The 25,526-nt window shown below is 44.6% G+C and overlaps 2 protein-coding genes across 2 annotated transcripts in view; both read left to right on the forward strand.

The window, feature by feature from the left end:
- LOC133769701 (actin-related protein 2-like) overlaps positions 1–24,855 on the forward strand; it is a 57,140-nt gene extending 32,285 nt beyond the window's left edge. Inside the window, 1 exon segment of the mRNA XM_062204892.1 lies at positions 24,686–24,855. Coding sequence (XP_062060876.1) covers positions 24,686–24,855 — 170 coding nt within the window.
- The window catches only part of SLC35F4 (solute carrier family 35 member F4), a 246,883-nt gene that overhangs the window by 177,133 nt on the left and 44,224 nt on the right, over positions 1–25,526 (forward strand). The window lies entirely within an intron of this gene.

A 25,526-nucleotide genomic window follows, 5' to 3' on the forward strand; every position in this document is an offset into this window, starting at 1 on the left:
TGGATAATCATTTCCTATCTCTCCATTTTGTGCGTTCAAAGCCTTAAGTATTGAGTTTCCTTAAACTAGGTCATAATTGTAACTGACTAATTAAAAATCATCAGCTAGAAAATATATCTAGATTCCTCCTCTATTTTTAGAGGCTGTTTTTTGCTTTATCGTAGAATTTTGCTGGCTAAAATGTCTGGACTAACACTCTCGTCTTAAAGGAGAAGACATTGAGCTCGGGCTCGTCTGGTGGTACAGGTCTCTGTCATTTATTTCTCTGCAGCCGTCTGTTGGATTTCGTAAGATTTTTGGTGAAACTGAGAGACAGTATTGTTTACAAACAACCTATTTTTAAAATAATTTCGATTTTTAAACTTGGCCTGTTGATGATCATCTTTCCTCTAAGTAAACAGTTAAGATGCAACAGATGCTTCTGTTGGTGAACAGAAAAAGGCTTCCATTATATGACTGATACCTTTGCTTCCTCTTGAAGCCTACTAAGTGTTTTTTTGTTTTTGTTTTTGTTTACAAAACACCTGTTTCTTTTTCTATTTTAAATTATTTTTATTGGGTCCAGTATTGTGGTATAATGGGTTAAACCACTACTTGCGATGTCGGTGTCAATGTGGGCGCCAATTTGAGTCCCAGCAGCTCTGTTTCTGATCCAGTTCCCGGCTAATGCACCTGGGAAAGCAGCAGAAGGTGGCCAAGTCTGTGTACCCATGGAGACCTAGATGAAGCTCCTGGCTCCTGGGTTTGGCCTGGCCCAGCCCTAGTCATTATGGCCATCTGAGGAGTGAACCAACAGATAGAAAATCAATGCTTCTCTCTCTCTCTCTCTCCCCCTATGTCTTTCAAAAACAATTAAATCTTTTAAAATTATTTTTATTTATTTGAGCGGGAGAGGGGGGAGTGGGACAGAGAGGAAGAGTAAGAGAGGAAAGAGGAGGAGAGAGAAAGAAAGAGAAAGGAAGAGAGACAGAGGTCCTATTTGCTGGTTAATTCCACTAAAAGCACACAATGGCTGAGGCTGGGCCTGGGTGAGCCAGGAGCCAGTTCTCCCATGTGGGTGGCTGGAGCCCAAGCATTTGAACCATCACAAGTGCCTCACGGAGTCTGCAATGGCAGGAAGCTGGAATCAGGAGTGGAACTGGAACTCAAACCCAGGCTCTCTAACGGGAGACACAGGCATCTTCACCACTAGGCAAATGCCTGCTCCCAAGGGCAGCTGTTTCATTATAATATGATATTGATTTTCATTTTCTATGATAGTGGTTTCTAACAAGAAAAATGAATTCATAAAAAGACCAGAAAGCCATTTTATTGGTGTGTGGAGTCAGCCCTCATTTATCAGTTAATGCATGCCTCCCATGAACTTCTATTTTCCATCTCTTCATTAATTTCATGATATAATTCAATTGTGTCTACGTGAGTTTTCTTTTTATGTTAATAGCATTTGTAAAACTTCAGCTGATTCCTTTCCTATCTTAAGTGCTTCTTTTTAAGGACGTAAGATAAAAATATTTATCTTTTCTAAGTGCTGTTTTGACAGAGAGAATCTGTGTGGAACAAATTTACAGGAAATGCATTATCTGAAATGATTAAGCAGTGTGCTGTGTGATTATACCTACTGTATAACCTTAGTCATTTGACTTGTCTTCAGTCTGAATTTTTCCATCCATAAAATAGGGATCATGCCTCATTGAATAAGGAGTAAATAAAATGTACTTTTCAATGCTTTCAAATAGAATTTGTCATGTGTAAAAAAAAAAGTTACCTGAATTTGTTAGATGTGGGGGATTACTGCCTAAATAAAACAGGGAAGTTACTCTGAGTCACAAGTAAAGATGTAGAAACGCTCAAGTCTGCAAGTGGCTCGAGCCCCATGGATCTGTGTGTCTCTTGTCTTGAAGCTTTTTGACATCTCCCCCCATGCTCAGATCAGCAGGAAGTTTGCATTTCTTGTTTGATTGGTGTGTTTCATGATTCAGCTTTAGAAGGGTAGAAAGGAATTCTTTATCTTTTATATATATATATTTAGAAAGGAAGATTTATCTAAGTCAAAGACCTCCAGCCAGAGGGGATGCGTTATCTTTTCCTCATTTCTTAGTGGGGTTTACAAGGTTTGGGTCTGTCATGATGCTGGGAACACATAGACCTACTAGGAATATTTACAGTGCTTACCGGAAGACTTGGAAACCAGTGAAGAAGCTTGGAGAGACATTTTCATCTTTCCTCCTCTCTGCTATCAGCCTTTTTGGGTTAGGGACCTAGTGGGTTATTATTCCTTCTATGGCAAAAGGAAGGGGTTTACTGAGAGGAGAAGAGAGAATATTTTTAATAAAGAAGAAGGGATTACCTCCCATCAGTTCCAGGAAAGGTTTCTTCTGCAAGCTGAACTTGAGATGGTGCCTTATACACCCATTATGCTGTTGGGCATCACGAGCTAAAAGGAGTTTCTAGTTTTTTTTTTTTTTTTTAAGATTTTGTTTATTTCTTTGAGAGGTAGAGAGAGAGGAATAGACAGAGAGAGAGGTCCTCCATCTGCTGGCTCACTCGCCAGATGGCTGCAATGGGCCAGAGTTGGGCCGATCCAAAGCCAGGAGCTAGGAGCTTCTTCCAGATCTCCCGCATGGGTGCAGAGGCCCAAGCACCTGGGCCATCTTCCACTGCTTTCCCAGGCCATTAGCTAAGAGCTGAGCAGATCCGAAGCCAAAAGCCAGGAGCTTCTTATGGGTCTCCCACACGAGTAGCAGGGGTCCAAGGACTTGGGCCATCTTCGGCTGCTTTTCCCAATCATTAGCAGACAGCGGATTAGATGTGGAGCAGCCAGGACTCAAACTAGCCCCACATGGGATGCCAGTGCCACAGGCAGAGGCTAAGCCCACTATGCCACAGTGCTGGCTCCTAAAAAGGGTTTCTTAAAGATTTCCAAGATAGACTGACCCATGTCTCCCTTCTCATCATTTCAGAACATCAGGGAAGACACGTGTTTTCAAGAGGGTGATTTGCTGGTAGAAATGGTAGAAGTCAGATGTGCTAGCAGACTGAAGCCTCGTAGCCCCATGGACTAGCAGAGTCATACTTAGACAGCTGTCATTCATGGGGCAAATTCTAGTGAACACCTTGTCCTCTGCCACATTTAATAAATTATCAAGGGGCCGGCATTGTGGTGTAGTGGGTGAAGCTGCCACCTGTAACACTGGCATTTTACATGGGTGCCAGTTCAAGACCCGACTGCTCCACTTCCAATCCAGCTCCCTGCTAATGCACCTGGGAAAGCAGCAGAAAATGGCCTAAGTGCTTGGGCCTCTGCACCCATGTGGGGGACCCGGAAGAAGCTTCGAGTTCCTGGCTTCAGCATGGCACAGCCCTGGCTATTGAGGCCATTTGGGTAGTGAACCAGCGGATGGAAGATCTCTCTCTCTCTCTCTTTCTCTCTCCCCGCCCCCCATCCTCCCCCTTTTTCTCTGTTACTCTGCCTTTCAAATAAATAAGTAAATAAATAAATCTTTAAAACAATGAAGTATTGAGTCTCAAGAAAGCAGTAATGTTCCTGGAGTTATTTTAACATGGAATTATTTTTACAGCATGAATATGAAATCGTATTTCAAAGTTTAACCTAGCTCTGAGGTGTTTGACTACAAGAACCATGGCTCTTGTGTTTTGTGAAGAGTAAACTGACTATACTATATAGATGCACTCTGATCCCAAGAAGAAGACACTGTATTAACACAAAAGTGGAGGAGATAGGGACTTTTCAATGAATCCTCCATTTTTTAAAATTTTATTTTATACACAACAATAAAAGAAGTTGGGAAAATCGTTTCATAACAGAAAAAATAGAAGTGGAATAGCTTGTGTCAAGCCTGAAACAGACTATATTTGGGGCCAGAAAACAGGCAGTGTGGTGATGCGAGGCTGTCTTTCAGGATCTCAAGTCAAGTCAGACTCTGTAAGTGACTATCATCTAATGTAGCTAATAAACTTATTTTTCAAAATTGTTTTCTGTGTTCCGACAATAGCAGTTTATGTCAAAGGTCATCAGCCCCCAGGCTTAGGGTCATTGAAATGATCCTGAAAACTGCATTAGCAAATGACAGATCCCTATCCCAAACACACACACACACACACACAGAATTTATTGGCTGATGAAACTGAAAAGTCCATGAGATATTTTGACACCAGATAAAGCCTGATACAACTTACAGGTCGAGCATCACTAATATAAAAACATAAAAGCTGAAATGCTCCAACACTTGAAAGCTTTGAGCCCTGATATGATGCCACAAACTGGAAATCCCACACCTGACCTTATGTGACATGTGGCAGTCAAAATGCAGGTGCACTAAAGATAGCGTGTAAAATTACCTCTAGAACATACCTAGAAGGGGTTTGGGGCAGACGAGAGTACCACCTACCCCCCGCGCAGGCCTCCTGCCTCTCTCTGCGGTAGCCCTGCTCAGGTCAGAAAGGCTAAGTGTTGCTTCAGTCTCACTTGGCTCTGGAAAGCACCCAGGCAGCTGTCTTTGTGGCTTGCTTTCCTCACAAACTGTTTATAGTAATGTTCGCATTAAATTCTGTTAAAACAGTAGTTTTGGATATGTAAAATGGTATAGTCTAATGGTGGTAAGTCCTTTGAGAGGTGACTTTTAGCACCTTCCTCAATTAGCATAGAAGACTGAGTGTTTTTAGTATGGAAATACAAACTAAAGCATCCTTCAAGGGGAAACCCATTTTTATATATTCATACATTTGCCTGTGTTTCCATACAAAATGCCTAAGACTGCAGAGTTCCTATAAATTAAAATTGTAACCATACCAGTTAGAATAAAAGTTCCTTCACTTCTTACTTATGACCAGTGACCGCATCTGAGACCCTTCCAGCAGAGGGGATGCCCAGGTTCAGTGTTTCCACAGTGTCCCTTCCATTGTTGCCTTCCACCATTTCTGCACTTGGGAAATTATCTCCGGGGTCTTTGGGCGTAGGGGATAGAGAGTAGGTCCTGAGTGCTTCCACAGCTCTAAATAAAACATCTGGATGTGTCTCCTTCCTTAGCCTGCAGGGGTGCAAAATCAAGAAAGTTATCTTTTTTTTTTCTGTACTCAGTGAGAGCATCGATAGTTTGCAGAGGATATTTTACCTCATAGCCTATTGAGCCAGGTCAAAACAACTATAGGACAGTAATAGGGTTGTTTGAACATTTGATAAACAGGGACCCGATAGAATCAACAGAGCTTGAGAGGGTTTTTCTGGAGCTTGTCCCATGTGAAATTGGGCAGGTACTTTCACCTGCGTATGCATTAGAGTTTCCTTGTCCGTAAGATGGGATCGTGTGATGACCAAGGGTGGATGTGTATGAAGTACTTCAGAGTTCCCAGGAATTGGCTGTCCCATGGACAGGCTACTCTCCATGTCTGGCCCTCAGTTCCTGGACTTGCTGTTCTCATTCTATGCGAGGTCAGGTTGGCCTCCTTGATGTGTTGTGAACATGATAGCTTCCAAGACCAGCTGGCCATCTCCTTCTCTCGATGGTAGGAATAGGGCTGCTTGCTCCAAGCGCTGCTCCTATACTCTGCTGTCACAGAGACACCTTTCCAGCCTTGGAACCCACCTTGGAACTTCTCTGGGAGAGACTCAGTCTGCAGTACTCATGAACCCCAGGCCGTAGCTGGGTCATTCCCGTACTGTCTTCAATCTAAAGTAGGGGACAAACACTCCCCCTCTGCCACTATAGGAAACAGGACCTGGGGGGCCAGGGTACAGCACAGCTTTCTACAGAGAGGTCGTCCTTCTGTGAGCAGAAGTAGTTATCTAACTTAGTGTTGTATTTCCAGACCTTAACACAATGCCTTGCCCGTAGCAAGAGCTTAATACATGATTCTTACATGAACGAAACAAGCACTGAAATATATTTTTGGAAAATTGTTGGATATGTCTCAAATTAACTTTCCTCAACCTCTTTGACCTTTGGTTCAAAGATTAAGCAAAGGTAACAGTAATTGCCTCACAAATGAGTAGATGAGAAACAGGAAATGAGGTCTATGAGTAGTCTTCAGAAGTTGTTAATGCAACTTACAAATGTGCTATAAATGTTTCCTAAACCCACAGGAGTTAAGCTGCTGCTAATGGTACTTGACAATAGTCTCAGAAATAGAGGAGAGAGTAAGTTTTCAAAATGTTTTAGTTAGGTCTACATGTTTAAATCCATTGTGCTCAAACAGTTCCCGTCAGGCTGTTCCCATTTCCATCTTAAGGAAGCAGCACCTGATGTTTAAGCTTGGATGAATTTCTGCAGTGTTTTAACCATGCATAAGTCTAAACAGGGACTGTGAAGCAAGTCTGCTGTGGCTGCTGTATGAATCCGTTTTTCACCCCTGCAATGAAATACCCAAGAAAGCTGTCTTGATAAAGGGAAAATGTTTACTTTGGGCTCATGGTTCTGGAGGGTCATAGGCCAAGATCAGGTGGCCACATTGCTCTTGAAGCAGGAGGGTGGTGATGGTGGAGTGCATGCAAAGGAAAGGTCACGTGGCAAGTCAGGAAGCAGAGAGGGAGGCTGGGCCCAGCACTGGGTTATATGTACATTCCAAGGACACGCCCCCGAAGACTTAGAGACCTCCTTGTGTGCCCACCTCCTAAACACCGGAAGTGGATTACATTTCCAACCCTTTCATACCATTAACTTATGCATTTGGGAGTTAACCATCTGCTTTAGTTTGGGAGCCATATCTATTCAAACCACGGTAGCAACTCGAGATAATTTCCTTGAAGCATCTGTTAGAGGCATGCAACGTCTCCCTCGGCACATCAACAGTAGGATCTTACATGGAAATGAAAGCTGTTGTACTTCACCTGCTGGAGCCAGAACATGGAGCTAAGGCTTCATCTCCCCTTGCTTTGCTAACATTTTCACATACTGTTGAAGTAGTGAGTGGTTGTTAGGTGCCATATGTGTTGGTGTAATTAAATATCCTGGCATAAATTGTTTGATGCAATTTCTCTAACTTATTTAAATTTGTTCTCAGAAATCAAAACAGTTCATTAGCTTCCAAGAATACATTTGTAGCTCCTTGAAAATAATGTCTTCTGGCATTTCAAAAGTGGCAGATACAGCTAGTGTCCTTGAAGTCTTCCAGAATTTAAGTTTCACAGATGCTTATTTACTAAGCATCTGTCTCCTCTACTGGCTTCATCTCAACCTCCTCTCTGAGTGTTGTAAGTCTTAGAGCTCAGTGCTGGCTCCTCTTGAGTTCTGTCTCTTTGTTAGCTGATCTCATTCAAACCTCTGCCTGTTAAAACATCACCCAGTTGACAATTGCCATATTTTTCCAGCACAGTTTTATCTTCTAAGTAACAGACTGTGCGATCCAACAGCCTAGTCAGATGTTTTATGGATTTCTGAAGCATAATACATCTAAAATGTAGCCCTCTGTGTGCTCCAAGGGATCTTACCCTCTCCCATATTTGTTCTTTCTGCCAATATTTACCCAATTGCAAGAGCCAGAAATTTGGGGGTCTTCTTAACACTCTCCTTCACTCATCCTCCATCTTTGACCCCTTCCCTGGGTTAGGTTGCATCACACAAAGCCACATCTTGCCAGGTCTGGCTCAATAATCATTTTGGCTACTTGCCTTCTTCTCCACTCCACCACTCTAGCCAAAGCCACGACCATCTCTCACCTAAGCAGTCCCCTCCAACCTAGACCACTCCAGGCAGTCAGCTCAGTGATCTTTCTCAACCACAGATAAGATCAGTGGACTTTCCTACTTGAAACCACTCGGAGTTTCAAATTATACTTAGAAAAAAATCCAAATCTCGTGTGTTGTCCTGAGGTGGCACTGACCACTGCTGGACTTTCCAGCTTTCTCTCACACTTGTGAATTCCTCACTCACTGTGTTCCAGCCACGTGAGAGTTTTCTCAGTTTGCCCAGTGAACAATGCTTCTGCGTCCTGCCACGGGGCCTCTGCATGTGCCACCCTCCTTGTACTTCACTCTTCCTTATCATTCATGACTCTCAGCTGAAATATCACTCCCACAGCCTCAAATGTAAGCCCCTGGTGTAGATTCAAATTTTTGAGCATGGATGCAGGGATAAAGGAAGTGAGGAAGGCTAGGTAAGGCCTTGTCCTCCTGTCTTTCATCCTCATAACATTATCCTCTCACCTTGGGTGACGTTATCCCAATTTATAGCTTATTAATGAGTTACTTGTGCAGCTTCATCTACTTTTTCAGACCCCATGAAAGCAGAGGCCATGTCTTTTTTTGTCCCCAGAGCCTAGCACACTCCTAACACCTGGCAGGTGCTCAGTACGTTGCTGGTTGCGATTGTCACCGTTAAAGCTCAGACTTGATCTCACTTGGCACATTTGGCAGACAAGGGCACCATTCTCCTTCATCCCTTTCCTCTGCTTCTGGGCCCAGCCCTCCTCCTGCCCTCCTTCTCTGGTCCCGTCATCCTCATTCTCATTTGTGGGTTCACTTTCTGCTCTCAGTCCTTAAAGTTGGTGCTCTTACCCTGTTAGGTTCCTACAATGGAATTTTGCCCAGCCATAGAAAGGAACAAGCTATTGAGACACACAATTTGGACGCATCTCAAGGGCATTAAGCTGAGTGAAGAGAGTCAATCTCAAATGTTATATACTGTGTGATTCTATCAGGATTCATTGTCAGAATGATGTAGAATAATGGAGAACAGATAGGTGTTTATCAGGGGCTAGGAGAGGGGAAGGGAGGAGGGTTATGATTGAAAAGGGAAAGATGAAAGAGTTTGGAGGGTAATGAAATTGACACATATCCTGACTATGGAGGTTGCGCAAGTCTGTACATGCAATAGAATGATATAGATACAGACGTAGAAGATACAGATATGGACATGGATACAGATACAGATATGAGAGGTATATAGGGATTTCTTGTACTGGTTTTGCAAATTCTATGTGAATCTAAAATTATTTCCAAATTAAAAAATCTGAACATTATCCTTCTTCTGTATCACATGTAATCGGGAGAAAAGAAAATTAAAACGACATTGAGATTCTATACACCTATTAGAATGGTAAAATCCAGAACACTGACAACACCAAATGCTTGTGCGGGTGTGAAGCTGCTGAGACTTCTTGACTGAAGTGGGAATGCAACATTGTTCAGCACGCTTCACATTTTGGAGACAGTTTGACAGTTTCTTGCAAAACCAAACCTGCTCTTGACATGCTCTCTAGCACGTGTGCTCCCTGGTATTCACCCACCAGAGCTGAAAACGTTAAAATGCACAGAAAAGCTTGTTGATAGCAACTTTATTCATAATTGCAACCAAGCTGTCATTCAGTAGATAGATGGATGAATAAACTATGGCACATCCACACAATGGAATATTAGTCAATGCTAAAAAGAAATGGCCATCTAGTTTTGAAACAATGTAGAGGAAACATGAAGGCCTATTACTCAGCAAAAGAAGCCAATCTGAAAAGGTTACACACTGTATGCTTTCAGATATCAGAGGAAACTGGAAAAGGCAGAACAATGGAGACAATTAGAAAATCAGTGGTTTCCAGGATTTGGGGATAGAGGCAGGGAGGAATGAATAGGTGGAGCTCAGAGAACTTTTAGGGCAGTGAAGCTACTCTGTGTGATTCTGTCATGGTGGATGCATGCCACTATACATTTGTCAAAAGCCTGTAGATTGTGCAAACCAAGAGTGAACCCTGATGTCAGCTGTGGACTCAGGGTGACAATGATGTGTTGGAGTAGGCTCATCTGTTGTAATAAATGGGCCATTCTTATAGGGGGTTTTGACAATGAGGGAGACTGTGCAAGTGTGGGAACAGAAAAAATAGGGGAGATCTCTGTTCCTTATACTGAATTTTGCTGTGAAGCTAAGACTACTCTGAAAAATGCGCTCTAGTGGGAGTCAGAGGCCTGATTTCCTTCCTTCTGTAAGCTTTCGCTGAGGTTTTCCCGTCCATGGCTGTGATCCCTCATGGATGCTCTTGAGCTCAGTCCCTGTGAGCTCCAGTCTTGTGGCTCCATAGACATAGCAACCATACAGATCTACTCATGCTGGTCACGAGTGAAATGATGCCTATATTGTGACAACGTCTGTGATCACTAAATGAGAAAATTCTGATTCTTTTCTATGTATTGGAGCATTTTAATCTTTAAGGTTCAGTATGGTACAAAGAAATCACTCTTTATCAAAGTCAGGATGTACACTTGGTACATCTTCCCATGTGATCTGCGCACTGAATTCAGCATTTTTCTGGAAGAAATGGTCTCATTTTCTTCCTTCGGGCTGCACCCTGGAAATACTGGGCCTCTGTTACATTTACATTGATACATATTTTTAGAAAGGTAATGCTTTAGCCTGGCAACTCTGCTGGAAAAGGATCTTGATCTCTGCTTTCATTTTTCATAGTTTCCCACTGTGCCTAACAGTTGATTAAAAGAACAATTTTAGTGGAGGTCAAACATTGCTTGACTGTGTGGCAAATGGTTTCCCAGGGAAACAGCACATCGACAGTTGTAGCTTTCAACAGCATCTCCAAAGCGGCTTGGGGACAATGTTTGTTCTGGAACAGGGGACTCAAAGCAAAGACAGAGGGAGCCCCGAGACAAGGTGTACCGTTTCAAAGGATGAAGCCAGGGCAGGCAATTGGTCTATTGTTAAGATGCCTGTGTCCCACACGGGAATACCTGGTTTTGATCCCAGCTCTGGCTCCTAATCACAGCTTCCTGCGAATGCAGAGCCTCTGATGGCTCAGGTAATATGGTTCTTGACCCTGCAATGTGGGAGACCTGGATTGAGTTTGTGGCTCCTCAGCCTCTGTCCCAAGACCACTGCAGACATCTGGGAGTGCACCAGCAGGTGGGAGCTTGCTCTCTTACTCCCTCTCAAATACATAAACGAACTTATCTTTAGAAAATGAAGAAGCACTCTGCACGAGCAGTGCCTTGGCATGCTACAGTTTTTCCGACCAGAACTCATGAACCTCAGACGGTCGGAGCTGTTTCCTGGGCTTGTCCCTTCTCCATTTGGCTGAGTGTAGGCACCATGTACTCACCATTTCCATCAGTTTCTCTCCATGGAGATCCATGACATGACCTGCCGCCCAAACGTGAGTTTTACTTACATAAATGGCAGTGTGCAGATGAAAATTATATGAGAAATTTTCGAGATTCCCCTCAAAATAAAGCTTTAAATGTTGCTTAGATTTCAGTTACTGAGCTATCAGTTATTTTATTTGAACACTGAACTCTTTTAATTAAAAATAAATTTGAGAGCCAGAGAGACAGAGAGAGAAAGCTCTCCAATCTGCTGCTCACTCCCCTAATTCCCACAATGAATAGGATTGGGCCAGGGCAAAGCCAGGAGCCAGGAACTCAATTCAGGTCTCCCATGTAGATGGCAGGGAGCCAACTTCTTGAGCCATCACTGTTGCTTCCAAGGGTCTGCAGGAAGCTGGAGTCAAGAGCCAGAGCCTGGTATAAAACCCAGGTACTCCAATGTGGAATCAGGCATTTAAATATATATATATATATATATATATATATATATATATATATATACATATATATATATACACACACACACACATATATATATGTTATTTGAAATACAGAACTACAGAGAGGGAGAGACAGAGAGCAAGAGATCTTCCATCTGTTGGTTCACTCCCAAAATGGTTGCCAAAGCCAAGAGCCAGAAGCTTCCTCCAGGTCTCCCATGTGGGTGCAGGGTGCCAAGCACTTAGTTCATTTTCCACTGACTTCCCAGGCCACTAGCAAGGAGCTGGATGGGAAGTGGAGCAGCCAGGAATAGAACTGGCATCCATATGAGATTCTGTCAAGACAGGTGATGGCTTTACTCACTGCATCACAGTGTAGGCAACTTAATCACCAGGCCAAATACCCATCCCTGAAGCCTCCTACAATTGCATTATTACAGAAGTTTCTGTGTCTTTGACCTCTCTACTATCCCATAATCTATTTTACTTTCATTCTCCAACAGTGTACATAAGGAAAAGATAAAAAGTAAAAATTCTTTGTAAGAGTCCAGCATTTGAAAAATAAAGGGATACACAAGGAATTGAATGACATGTATATTTTTCTACAAAGTTTAATTGAGATCTTTACCAGTCTAAGAAACACACAAGGGGAGCTTGTGTTGAGTTTACTCTAAAAGATAAAGGAAAAAGCAATAGCACTGAGATGAAACCATCAGTCCATGGGACTCTTTGGGCTGTGTAGTTAATACTGAATCTCACAGACTCCCACATTGCAGGAAAGGAATTAAAATTGTCTTTATTATTCAACAATGTTATATTTTGTTAGTTTAAATGCCTGATTTTGCGAGTCAGTAATGTCTTTATTTAATGTAAGTAACTTTAAAATACTGCATTAAAGAATGAGAAGTATGTAGTTTCAGTTATATTACTCCTCAGATGCATCTGAGAAACTATATATTTCAATAAGATGTTGGCACAAGGAACAATAAAACCAACCACTTGGCAAAAGGCTCAGCAAAGCTATGGAGAATGTTAGCAAAAGGAGGATCTTTTTAAAAAATGAAAATAAGCAATCAGATTTAAAGTAGGTACAATTCCAAGAACAATTAGTTCTGCCGAGACCTGGTCTGAAGAATAAATCTTATTACTACATAGCAAGTTAATTGCTAATATATGATATGTAAATGATTGCTTGCAAAGAGGTTGGACAGGTTAAACAATCTTCTTCAATCTTATTTCTTAGCTCTAAAGGTGTTTACTAGATCCACTTCTTTTTTTTTTTTTTTTTTTTTGACAGGCAGAGTGGACAGTGAGAGAGAGAGAGACAGAGAGAAAGGTCTTCCTTTTGCCATTGGTTCACTCTCCAATGGCCGCCGCGGCTGGCACGCTGTAGCTGGCGCACCGCACTGATCCGAAGGCAGGAGCCAGGTGCTTCTCCTGGTCTCCCATGCAGGTGCAGGGCCCAAGCACCTGGGCCATCCTCCACTGCACTCCCGGGCCACAGCAGAGAGCTGGCCTGGAAGAGCGGCAACCGGGACAGAATCCCGCACCCCGACCGGGACTAGAACCAGAGTACCGGTGCTGCACTATTAGTTGTCACAGATCAAAGAGAACATATGATATTTGTCCCTTTGGGACTGGCTTATTTCACTCAGCATGATGTTTTCCAGATTCCTCCATCTTGTTGCAAATGACTGGATTTCATTTTTTTTACTGCTGTATAGTGTTCTATAGAGTACATGTCCCATAACTTTTTTATCCATTCTACTGTTGATGGGCATTTAGGTTGATTCCAGGTCTTTTGTGAATTGAGCTGCAATTGTGAATTGAGCTGCAATACCAAATGGCATCTTAACCACTGCTCCAAATGCCCACCCCAAATTCAGTTTGAATGTGATTCATTCTCTAGCTTACCAGAAGGATAAATCCCATTTCTCTTAGTTTAAAGTAGAAAATATCATTCTATGTGGCTCTAGTAGTCCTTTTTTTTTCTTCTTTTTGACAGGCAGAGTGGACAGTGAGAGAGAGAGAGAGACAGAGAGAAAGGTCTTCCTTTTGCCATTGGTTCACCCTCCAATGGCCACCGTGGCCAGCGTGCTGCGGCCAGCACACTGCGCTGATCTGAAGCCAGGAGCCAGGTGCTTCTCCTGGTCTCCCATGCTGGTGCAGGGCCCAAGCACTTGGGCCATCCTCCACTGCACTCCTGGGCCATAGCAGAGAGCTGGCCTGGAAGAGGGGCAACTGGGACAGAATCCGGCACCCCAACCAGGACTAGAACCTGGTGTGCCAGCGCTGCTAGGTGGAGGATTAGCCTGTTGAGCCACGGCGCAGGCTCTAGCAGTCCTTTTGGCACTTATGGCAACTCATAGTGGTTGTTGAACTTTGGGTGGACATGGAGTTCATGCTGCATTTTTGCAATTAAAATTACAGCATATCTCCCCAGTAATATGCACACATGCATAATTTTTATATAATACACATAATCTGGGGACCTCCTGAATGTCCCAAATGTTATTGGACTGCAGATAGAGTCTCTATAAGAACAGGTGCATCTCTCTGCTTGTGAGTTGCAAAAAAAAAAAAAAAAAAAGAAGAAGAAGAAACCATTGCTAATCCCTCCACATGACTGGATTCTTTAAATCAGATATACAAGCTCTTCTAACATTTTATTTTAAAATCTTGGTCATGGGATCAGTTTGCTTTGCTCATGTTCTAATAATACACTCTAAATGTCAAATAGAAACACTTAGGGCTAGTTTCAAAATCTTGGATTCCTCCTGATATGACTTAATTACTGAAATGTGAAAAGAAAATAAATCTCATCATAAAACAGCATTATTTACCCCAAGGACAAGAAGACTACTTTATTTAGATAATATCTTTGAAATACTTTCTTACCTATCCATTAGGTAAGAGGGGGAAGGTTTATTAACTGCAAAAGTTACAATTAGTGTAGTGTATATTTCTCTTTTTAAAGAACTAGAAGAAAGCTTTGAGTGTCTTCAGAGCAGTGTGTTTCCCGACTGGACATTACACAGTGTATATATGTGTAGAAGCATCACATGGTATCCCATAAATATGAAAAAGTCTTAGGTGTCAGTTGAAAAGAACAAGAGTTGATTTTCTTCTATGAATAAAGGAAACATTTAATTTTTGAAAAGCACCCTGGACTATTGAGATCTGTAAATGTGTGTGGAATGTCCAGGTTTCCTATCACATGGCTTGGCTGACTCCCGCTCTGGGATCCCGCTGAGGTACCACTTCCCCAGAAGCCATGAGCTGCAGGCCTGCTCGGATAGCCCTGGCTAGATGGTTCACTCAGACCCTCTCCACTGCCTTACCACAGCGCTCAGGCATCCCACCACACTTGCCCATTCTCTGGTCTGTATTTCCCTAAAGTCTTTTGTCTCTGTGAGGGCCAAGATTTGTATTCACGGTTGTTTTCCCGGGATCTCAGCGTGGCAGGGCGTTGAGTGAGTGCTTGTCGAGAGAAAGGATGAACAAACGTGTTACATGCATGGGAAAGGTGTCTTTGATGGGGTAACTCTGCCAGATACGTTTTCTATTTTAAGAATAAGTGCAGGCCAGCACCTCGGCTCACTAGGCTAATCCTCCTCCTGCAGCACTGGTACTCTGGTTCTAGTCCCGGTTGGGGCACCAGTTCTGTCCCGGCTGCTCCTCTTCCAGTCCAGCTCTCTGCTGTGGCCCGGGAAGGCAGTGGAGGATGGCCCAAGTCCCTGGGCCCTGCACCCGCATGGGAGACCAGGAAGAAGCACCTGGCTCCTGGCTTCAGATCGGCGCAGCACACCGGCGGTGGCGGCCATTTCGGGGGTGAACCAAAGGAAGGAAGACCTTTTTCTCTGTCTCTCTCTTACTGTCTAACTCTGCCTGTCAAAAAATAAAAAATTAAAAAAAAAAAAGAATAAGTGCAGAGAATGTGAAATGTCCACTGTAGCGTTTCTCTGCATGGACATCTAATCTATGAACTGTCCTCAGGAATCTGAGGCTCCATCAAGTTATCTAATACCGACACTGTCTTTGCAAAACACAGAGGCCCTGGGTTGCCATGCAACGTCCGTGCAGAAGAGAGAATTAGACTTGTCTACGGCCATACCACCCTGAACGCGCCCGATCTCGTCTGATCTCGGAAGCTAAGCAGGGTCGGGCCTGGTTAGTACTTGGATGGGAGAAGAGAGAATTAGACCACACTCTACTAGAAACAAGGGCCTCATAAAATATACACTTTTTAGACGGCAATTTCCCATGGAGTGTCTAGTCCCATCTTCTCATTTTAGGGATGAGAAAAATCTAGAAAGTTTAGGTAACTGCCCAAGGCCACACAGCCTTCTCTTGGTGTTGTGTTCCAAACTGCTCTTCCGTGCCCATTTGGAACAGGCACCACACTCTCTCACAACTGATCTGTCACCAGGAAGTCGTTGTCGGGTGCTTCTGGTCTGAAACTTCTCACTCATCTCGCCCAGAGCGAGAGGGAGCTCACCGGCCCCTTTTTCTTGCTGTGACAGCTCCTCTTATTAAAATGGTCGCCCGAAGTAGAATTGTCAGAGGCTCACACACATCTACTTTTAATCATTTGACTTCTCTGATTCTTTTTAAAGATGTGCTTAGTTCTCACAGACATCTGCTTTTGTTTTGTTTCTCTCCCGTTCATCCTTTTTTTTTTTTTCTTTTTTTTTGGACAGGCAGAGTGGACAGTGAGAGAGAGACAGAGAGAAAGGTCTTCCTTTGCCGTTGGTTCACCCTCCAATGGCCGCCGCGGTAGCGCGCTGCGGCCGGCGCACCGCGCTGATCCGATGGCAGGAGCCAGGCGCTTCTCCTGGTCTCCCATGGGGTGCAGGGCCCAAGCACCCGGGCCATCCTCCACTGCACTCCCGGGCCACAGCAGAGAGCTGGCCTGGAAGAGGGGCAACCGGGACAGAATCCGGCGCCCCGACCGGGACTAGAACCTGGTGTGCCGGCGCCGCCAGGCGGAGGATTAGCCTAGTGAGCCGCGGCGCCGGCTCCCATTCATCCTTTTTATCACTTTACTCAACTCTGGCATTTATGAGCTGAAAGCAATGTTTGTTATCACAGATAAACAAAAGATGGATGCTGGGAGGCTCCCTGTATCAAAGGAGGCAGTCCTAGGGTAAGGTGGGAAATGCAACAGAGTGAAAACCCAGGGCACTGACACTGGGAGTCTTTGGGAAATCTGCAAAAACTTCCCTGAGGATCTGCTCCAGACAGTGGCGTCCTCCTCCTTAAATTCAATCTACTTTTCTACAACTATAACTTTCAAGATAAATTTAAAACTCTTTTTATTCAATGTGTTCTCATTTTGCTTAATGACTGATTTTATTTTGTTTGCCTCCCTGTTGCAAATGTATAATATTTTAGCAATGATAAGCACTAACTAGGATTTTAGTACCAAACTGCAGTCACATCACAATATATAACTTTATTTATATGAGGAAATGCCATAGAGTTAAAAAAATCCAGTCTATAAATCAGAGACTGCCTATGGTATATGTGTTTAATTTAAGCCAAACTCAAGCAGTAAATGTTGATGAAATGTGCCAGTCTAGGTGCTATATTGTTCTGCCAATAGAATCCTAACAAGCTATGCAAGGTGTCTTCAAAATGTTCACAGAAGGAATGTATTATAAAAAAAAAGTCTATGTATAGATTTCAAAAATTGCACCAAAAGAAACATCTTTTAGTTCTATTTTTTCCATGAACTCTTTGAAATACCCATGTGTTGTGTAATCTAAGCCTTACAACCTTACTAAGTAGATCCTACCTTTCTCTTTGCCAATGAAGAGGCTGAGGGAGCAGAGAAAAGATAACTGCTCAACTGTAGCACCAGTCAGAGTAGGACCTGACGCCCGTCCTAGGTCACCCGACTCCCAGGTCTGGGCCGTTTTAAGTTCTAAGAATCCCACGCAGGAAGTCTGCACCTTCAAAATCTTTGGAAGTTTGGCTGCAGCATCTTCTGAGAAAGGAATTTGTGCTAAATCTCAGATAGACAAAGTTTGTTCTGATTGCTACTGCTTTAGAACAGCAGGCAACTGACTCAGGGGTCAAACCATTGCTTGGAATGCTGGGGTCCTGCATTCAAATGCCTGGTTCAACTCCCAGCTCTGGCTCCTGACTCCAACATCCTGCAGACCCTAGGAGGCAGCAGGGATGGCTCAAGTCATTGGGTTCCTGCCACCTTCTTGGGAGACCTGGATTGTACTCCCAACTGCCAGACTCAGCTCTGCCCAGTGCCAACCATTGTATGCATTTGGGGAGTGATAAGCAGATGCAAGCAAGTCTCTCTCTCTCCCTCTCTCTCTATCATAAATAAATAAATACATTTAAGAAAGACATAGGGATGGGCATTTAACTCAGTGGTTCAGACACTCGTGTCTCATATGAGAGTCCCTGGGTTGAAGTCTTGGTTCTTCTGACTCCAGCTCCATGCTTGTCAATGGTGGTGGCTCAAGCAATTGGGCTCCTGCCACCCATGTGGGAGACTTGGATTGAGTTCTGAGCTCTGGTTTTCATCCTGACCTAGCCTTGGCTGTTGTAGACATTTGGGGAGTGAACCAGTAGATGTGAATGAGATCTCTTCCTATCTCTCTGTCCCCCTCCCTCTCTTTCTTATAAATAGATACAATTTAAAAAGTTGAAAGGCTTTTTAAAAATAAATACTTCTTAGTGAATGCTATCACAAGTTACTGAGAGACTTAGAAATTCCATGGGAGCTGCCGGCGCCATGGCTCAATAGGCTAATCCTCCGCCTTGCGGCGCCGGCACACCGGGTTCTAGTCCCGGTCGGGGCACCGATCCTGTCCCGGTTGCCCCTCTTCCAGGCCAGCTCTCTGCTGTGGCCAGGGAGTGCAGTGGAGGATGGTCCAAGTGCTTGGGCCCTGCACCCCATGGGAGACCAGGATAAGCACCTGGCTCCTGCCATCAGATCAGCGTGGTGCGCCGGCCGCAGCGTGCCTACCGCGGCGGCCATTGGAGGGTGAACCAACGGCAAAAAGGAAGACCTTTCTCTCTGTCTCTCTCTCACTGTCCACTCTGCCTGTCAAAAAAAAAAAAAAAAAAAAAGAAAGAAAGAAATACCATGGGAGCAACTGGGACTCCAGGAGGAAGGAGAGACTCTGGAGCTTGTGACTGAGAGTGGCCATTGTTGAGGAGGGGGAGGGGCCTCAGGGCAGGGCACACTGCTGTCTTCTCAAGGGAGCCTAGGACAGCCCCTCCCTCTGCCATCAGCAAGACTCCACCTTTGTCAACGTCAAGCCTCAGATATTTCCCTTTGATGTAACACCCCCCCCATGAATCCAGACACACAATAAATTATGTAATTACCATACTAATATTTACCCCCCCCAAAAAAAAGAGAAAAACAACTCCTGAGACCTAACTCTATTCCGTGCACCTGCTGATCAGAGCAACTCAGCAGGTCTGTTAATGCTCTCCTTCCAAAAGGGGAAAACTCAGGGAGCAGTTGTTCTTAATTTTTCCAAAGCAGTCCTGCCCGGGTGCCTGGCCCTCAAGTGTGATGGCTCCTTGGAGTGCAGGGCATGCTGTGCTCATGAGCTCTCCAAAAATAACTGTCGGTGCCGTGTCCCTTCCATGTTCACGTCTTAAAGATGCAAATATGAGGCAGCCCTTGATTGCATCTGGAGTTTATTGACTTTCCTGCTAATCATCCACTCTCACAAGTATTTACTGAAGATTTAGGTGCACTCAATATTCTTTCTTGGAGGCGTAAGAGATTCAAAACAAGTGGAAATTGGTCCTTGTCCTTAATTACAGCATTTCTAATCTTGTTCATTTATTCATTTAACAAATATTTCTTGAGTGTGTGTGGTTGGGGATGATAAGACATATACACATTAAATTATTGAACACAGCGCAGCATAATTCTTCTTAATTTTCCTCAAGGGCCAGGCAACTCGACAAATGTTCAGGAAAAGCTGGCAAGTGCCAAGACCAGAGATACAAAAATAGCCAAGACATAGCGGGGACCATTAAGAAGCTCACAGTCAGGAAGAAAATAAGTAAGCCAGAAATCAGAATATAATGCTGTGTAAGTAGACAAATGCAGTGTGCATAGAGGAGAGAAAATGGTGCAAGAAAGGGTGGTGACACTTGAATTGAACCTCCAAGTTTGAATATGAATTCACAGAATGTACGCCCAGGATCTGATGGAAATAAGTGGTCAGCTACTAGCCTGGTAAAAGAGAGCTTGCAGGAAACTTGCTTGTAACAGCCCCTGAAATCACAGCCCCCTACCCCCATCTCCCCCTCAAATTCCAGCTCCTTCAGCTCCCCCAAACTTTGATCTCTGCCTCTTCTGCTCAGTGGTAGCCAGATTCTGGGTTTCTGTACTACAGTGAGGAAAGAGGATCCAAGCAGGAGCTGGAGATGATGCGGCTGACCTTGGCAGAGTATCTCAGGGATTGCACGCTTGCACCACCAGCTGTCTAATGCCCGGAAGAGCTGCCCCATGTGGTCTGCCCAGTTTGACTGTTCCACTGGTGGGAGCGCATGACCTCATCAAGGCGGGGACTCTCCCATGTATTTGAGCTAGCCCTCAATCAACCTTCATGTTCTCTCTCTTCAAATATCTCGCGCCTTTGCCCCTGTTCCTATTCCTCCCACCTGTTCCCCTCCTCCCTACTGAAAGTACGTCCGTGAGTCACCTGTGACATCCTTATTGCCATAGTCAATGGGCATTTCTTTCCCCTTCAGTCTCCTTTACCTCCTCACAGTATTTGCATGGCTGAGTGGTATTTCTTTTTGGAAACCTCTTCTGGATTCCCTCAGCTTGGTGATTCAGCTTCTGTATGTGACTACGCCTCTGTTTTATTTGCTACATTTCTCCCTTCTTTGATAAGTGCTCCATCCAGGACTCTTCCCCCTGGTGTTTTGCTTTTCACTGGGATTTCTGGGCAACTCTTGTACATTCCTAACTTTCAATTCCTAACTTTTTTTTTTTGTCTTTTATGCTGATGAGCCTGACTTTTATGACCAGTACTATCTTTATTACTTAAATTCTTGGTAGATTTCTCCAACTGCCTAATAGATGTTTGTATTTGGAAATCCAGCCTCAAGATTGATAAGGCAACTGTCTCCTTTTTAATCTTATCTCATGCTCTTCTCTCCTTTGTCTATGGTACTCCACCTACACTGACCTGCACTGAGTTCCTACCACACATCAAACTCTTTCACAGCTCGGGGTCTTTGCACATGCTGCTCCTGCTTCCTGACTTGACTCACTTTTCCAGCTGTTTTGTCTGTAGGTCTCCTCCTCATTCTTAAAATCCCGTTTACATGAAATCTTCTCATAGAGTCTCTCTGACAATATAGCTAGACATACCCTGTTACTCTCCATCCTTAGACCCTCTTGCTTTCTTCTTGGTATTTATAATTTGTGATTATTTGCTGATGTGTTTGCTTGCTCATGCTGTATTCCTATGTGTGTGTGTTTGTGCACTTACTCTAAGCTTCGCAGGGACTGAGACCATGCCTGCATGGCACCTATGACAGTGCCTTGTATATAGTAAGTGCTCAGCAAATACTTGTTGGACACATGCGTGAACTCAGAACCAGACTCACTGTCCGTTTCTCAGCCCCAGAGAGATCTCCCACCCCAGATCACCTGTGCTAGGCATGAGTGCTGGAACCACAAATGTGTAAGTCAATGTCTTCCCTACTCCCCAAACCTTTTATTCACGTTAGTAGAGAGAAATAAAATTTCTGAATCCAAGGGTTTGGGTCCTAGGGAGTGAGGAACGGAGCTGATTACAGGTTTACAGAGCTGAAACCACAAGTTTGTTTTATAGGTCAGATTGGCATTGTCCTTATGTCTTAGCCTCATCACTGCTGAGCCCAGTTTGTCCACTGCTGTGGCGACCACAGCAGCCACCAGGCTGTTTTCCTGTGATTGCCCCTAAGTGCTGTTGCTGCTTCTGTATCTTACTATTCCTCATACCCTCCAGGCTCAAGGTCCTACAGATCCTTCTTTCCATGAAGCCCAGAACTTGCTTTCCATGTTGGGTTATAATTCATCTGTTTTCTAGCTACTTTGCCCCAAAATGCTGTGGATGAGGGAAGAAACTTGGCCTGAACTCTTTGTAGCCTGTATAGCTTAGTTCAATGTCTGGAACATAGGGGATTCCTTCCTCAAGATGAACAAATGAATATGGGTTGCCAAATCCCCTCTTGCCAAAAGAAGTTTCTAGTTGACTAGAAAATTAACCCCTGGGGCTATACATGTGTGAGTCAGGGTTTACTGATGGTTTTCCTGTGTCATTGGATGACCTCTGGCCTCACAGGGCAGCTCTTCCCTTCAATCCTTGCAGGGAGGGAGCAGGAGGCAGTGCGTCACCCAAGAGAGCACCAGCAGGAGCCTAAAGCAGGGAAGTGGCAGGAGGAAATGGAGTTGAGGAACCGTCAAAAGGTAATGCCAACAGTGCCTCTTACCCTGTGTCATGGCCTGTGTAGTAAATTTAATTCATCTTGCAAGCAGTGTGAACATCGTAAGAATTATCTTTAACTCCATCAGATAAATTTAGAACTTCAAGAAGAGAGTATGTATAGCTCACTGCCAGAGCTGCCTCTACTTGAAGAATGTAGAAGGATTCTGCTCAACGCTCAGTGACGGCACGTGGAGCATTCTGACGGTTGCATAGCTTCTGTGATTTGCTCCTCATGGGTGAATATCGTACTCCCGTGAGGTGATTTACTCTCACTTGCTGAACACACCCACAACACAGGGGTTTTAATATTGTTTTCTCCTCATCTTTGACCAAGAAATGAGCCTGACGGTGTGGATGTTTTTGAATTTTGACAGCGACCATGGGATCAGGAAGGTGGCAGACATGCTGAATCAGCTCCCTGGATTCCGGGTGGGGAGATTTCAAGGCGCTTAAGAAAGTTTTGTATGTTCTCCTATTAAATCACAAAGCTAAGCCTCATTTTAAAATGAATTTTGTGCGCTGTGATAAAATGTTATCTTTCTTCCAATAAAATTGCCCAGACTTACCTGACTCTGCCATCTTTTCCTCCATTTTCTCCCTCCATCCCTCACCCAGCCAGCCAGCCATCCACCTGTTCATCCATTTGCGCTCATGTCTGCCCTCACTTCCCATGTAACAGATTTGGAGTGGCTGGTCTACTCCTTAAATGGACACAATCTCTGTCTTTGCAAAAGTTTCTGTAGAGAAAATTTACTTTTGTCTTTGCATTTGTGTGCTTTTGTACTTCCGGCGTGTGTTCTCATATCCCACCCCTTTGTTAAGCAGTGGAATCTGGCTTTCTCCCCTTTCCACCAACAAAGCTCTTTCCAGGTCGGCAATGACTGCCCTGCACAAAAGTCACACTTTGCACCATGGCCACCGTAGCCGTTCTCTTCCTGTGGCTTCTATTCTATTACAATCTTCTGGATTTTACCTGCTGATGTTTTTTTTTTTTTTGGATGTTTTCTATTTTTAAATGATTTATTTGCTTCTTTGAAACGCAGAGTAAGAGAGAAAAAGAGAGAGAGAGAGAGAGAGATCTTGCATCGGCTGGTTCACTCCCCCAATGACTGACAGTCAGGGCTGGCCATGTTGCAGCCAGGAGCATGGGACTCCATCCAGATCACCTGTCAAATGGGTGCCAGGAACTCAAATACTCCAGCCATCATCTGCTGCTTCCAGGGCACATAAGGAAGGAGCTGGATCCAAAACAGAGGAACCAGGACTCAAACAGGCACTCCGATGTGGGATGTGTGCATCCCCAGTGGTGGCTTGATCTGCCACATCTCAATGCCCAACTCTGAATGCTTTTTTTAAAAGATTTATTTATTTATTTACTTACTTATTTATTTATTTGAAAGTCAGAGTTACACAGAGAGAGGAGGAGAGGCAGAGAGAGAGGTCTTCCATCTGCTGGTTCACTCCCCAATTGGCTGCAATGACCAAAGCTGTGCTGATCCGCAGCCAGGAGCCAGGAGCCAGAAGCTTCTTCCGGGTCTCCGGTATGGGTGCAGGGGCCCAAGGACTTGGGCCATCTTCTACTGTTTTCCCAGGCCATAGCAGAGAGCTGGATCGGAAGTAGAACAGCCGGCACTTGAATCAGTGCCCATATGGGATGCCGGCACTGCAGGTGGAGGCTTTACCTGCTATGCCACAGTGCCGGCCCCTCCCCCTGAATGCTTTTAAAAATATAGGTCTAGGAACCAGCTCTGTGGCATAGTGGGTAAAACTGCTGCCTACAGTGCCAGCATCCCTTGTGGATGATGGTTTGTGTCCTGGCTGCTCCACTTCTGATCCAGCTCTCTGCTATGGCCTAGGAAAGCAGCAACAGATGGCCCAAGTCCTTGGGCGCCTGCACCTGCTTGGGAGACCCAAAAGAACCTCCTGGCTCCTGGCTCCTGGGTTCAGATTGGCCCAGTTACAGTTGTTGTAGCCACTGGGGAGTAAACCAATGGATGGAAGACTTTTCTCTTTCTGCCTCTGCTTCTCTGTAACTCTGCCTTTCAAATAAATAAATTGTTCTTTTTTTTTTTTTTTTTTTAAAAAAAAAAGGTCCGTATCCCTTTAGTTGTTGGATTTATTGAGTCTCAGCCCACATTATCTGCGTTCTCTCTCAACCTTTTCCCTCTGTGTGATCACATCCTCTCCTGTATTGCTATATTGTGGTTGCCATAACAAACTGCCCAGGCTGAGTGGCTTAAACATCAGCCATGTATGTTCTCACAGTTCTAAAGCCTAGAAGTCCGGGATCAAGGTGTCAGCAGGATTGTCTTCCAGTGGGGCACGTGAGAGGAAATCTGTTCCTTGCTTCGACCCTCTCCTGGTTTCCTGGCATATCTTTGGCATCTCTTGGTTACAGAATCATCATCCTGACCTTGGCCCTCCTATTCATGAGCTGTTCTCTTTGTGTGTGTCTGTGTCCACACTTTCTGTTTTGATAAAAACACCTGCCCTAAGGGATCAGGGCTCACCCCAATGACTTCACTTTTATTTGAGTGCCTCTTCAAATGTGCTATCTCCAAACAAGGCCCTCAGATACTGGGAGTTAGGACTTCAGCATGTGAATCTGGGGAGCTGGGGAGGCATTCACAATTCATCTCATACCACCTCCCATGCCTGCACTGGCTTGTCCATACACCGATGACCCCCAAACCTGTGTCTCCTCTGAACCCCAGACCTGTGTGTCCAGCTGCCCGCTGGCCATCTTCCCTTGAATGACTCTCATGCGCTCAACATGTCTGAGGCTGCATTCATCATCTTCCCCACATCTGGGTCCTCCATTAGCGCGGGGAACGGTGTGTCATCAGTGCACTTGTCTGGGACAGAAGCTGATACGTATTCCTGACCGCTTCCCATCCTTGTCTCTGCACCCACATCAAATCGTGGCCCGAGTTACGTGCATTTCGCCTCTGCAATCGCTTTCAAATGTGCCCCTCCTCAACCTCACTGCTGCCGCCTCTTCCAAGCCATGATGCTCTCTCCCTCCGCTGACCCCGGCGATTTCTTAACAAGCAATGTCATCTCCAGGTTTATTCTCTATCAGCCCATTCTCCTCACTGCAGAGCAATCTTCTGAAAAGCCACCGTGACCCTTCCGTTACTCTGCTTAAATCTCTTCAAACAGCAGTGAATGCCCTCAGAAGTGGACGCTGGGCCCAGGTGGCTGGCGCTGGGCCTTGCGCTGGACTCTGCAGGGCGAGTAGGGTTCTGCTAAGTGAGGAAGAGGCTTCTTATGAGTGTGGAGCTGGAGTTACTGCTGTGGCTTTAGGTTCAAGGAGCACTTCAGGCCGCTCACAAGATGAGTGTAGATACCCATAGCAGTGGTGAGAGTGACCTGACGCTGGCTGTTTAGCTTTCCCCACATCCCTGGGGACAGAAACTTGCCAACAGCTTTATTTAGACCGAGGCTTAAATCACAGGAGAGCCGCCTAAGCAGCTGTCTCTGCCAGTGCAGGCCTTGTGCTCCTCCCTGAGTGATAAATGAGCATGTAGCAGCATTAGCTGGACCCTGGCATGT

This window comes from Lepus europaeus, chromosome 11 (genome assembly GCF_033115175.1).
Source record: "Lepus europaeus isolate LE1 chromosome 11, mLepTim1.pri, whole genome shotgun sequence".
Lineage (NCBI taxonomy): Eukaryota > Metazoa > Chordata > Mammalia > Lagomorpha > Leporidae > Lepus > Lepus europaeus.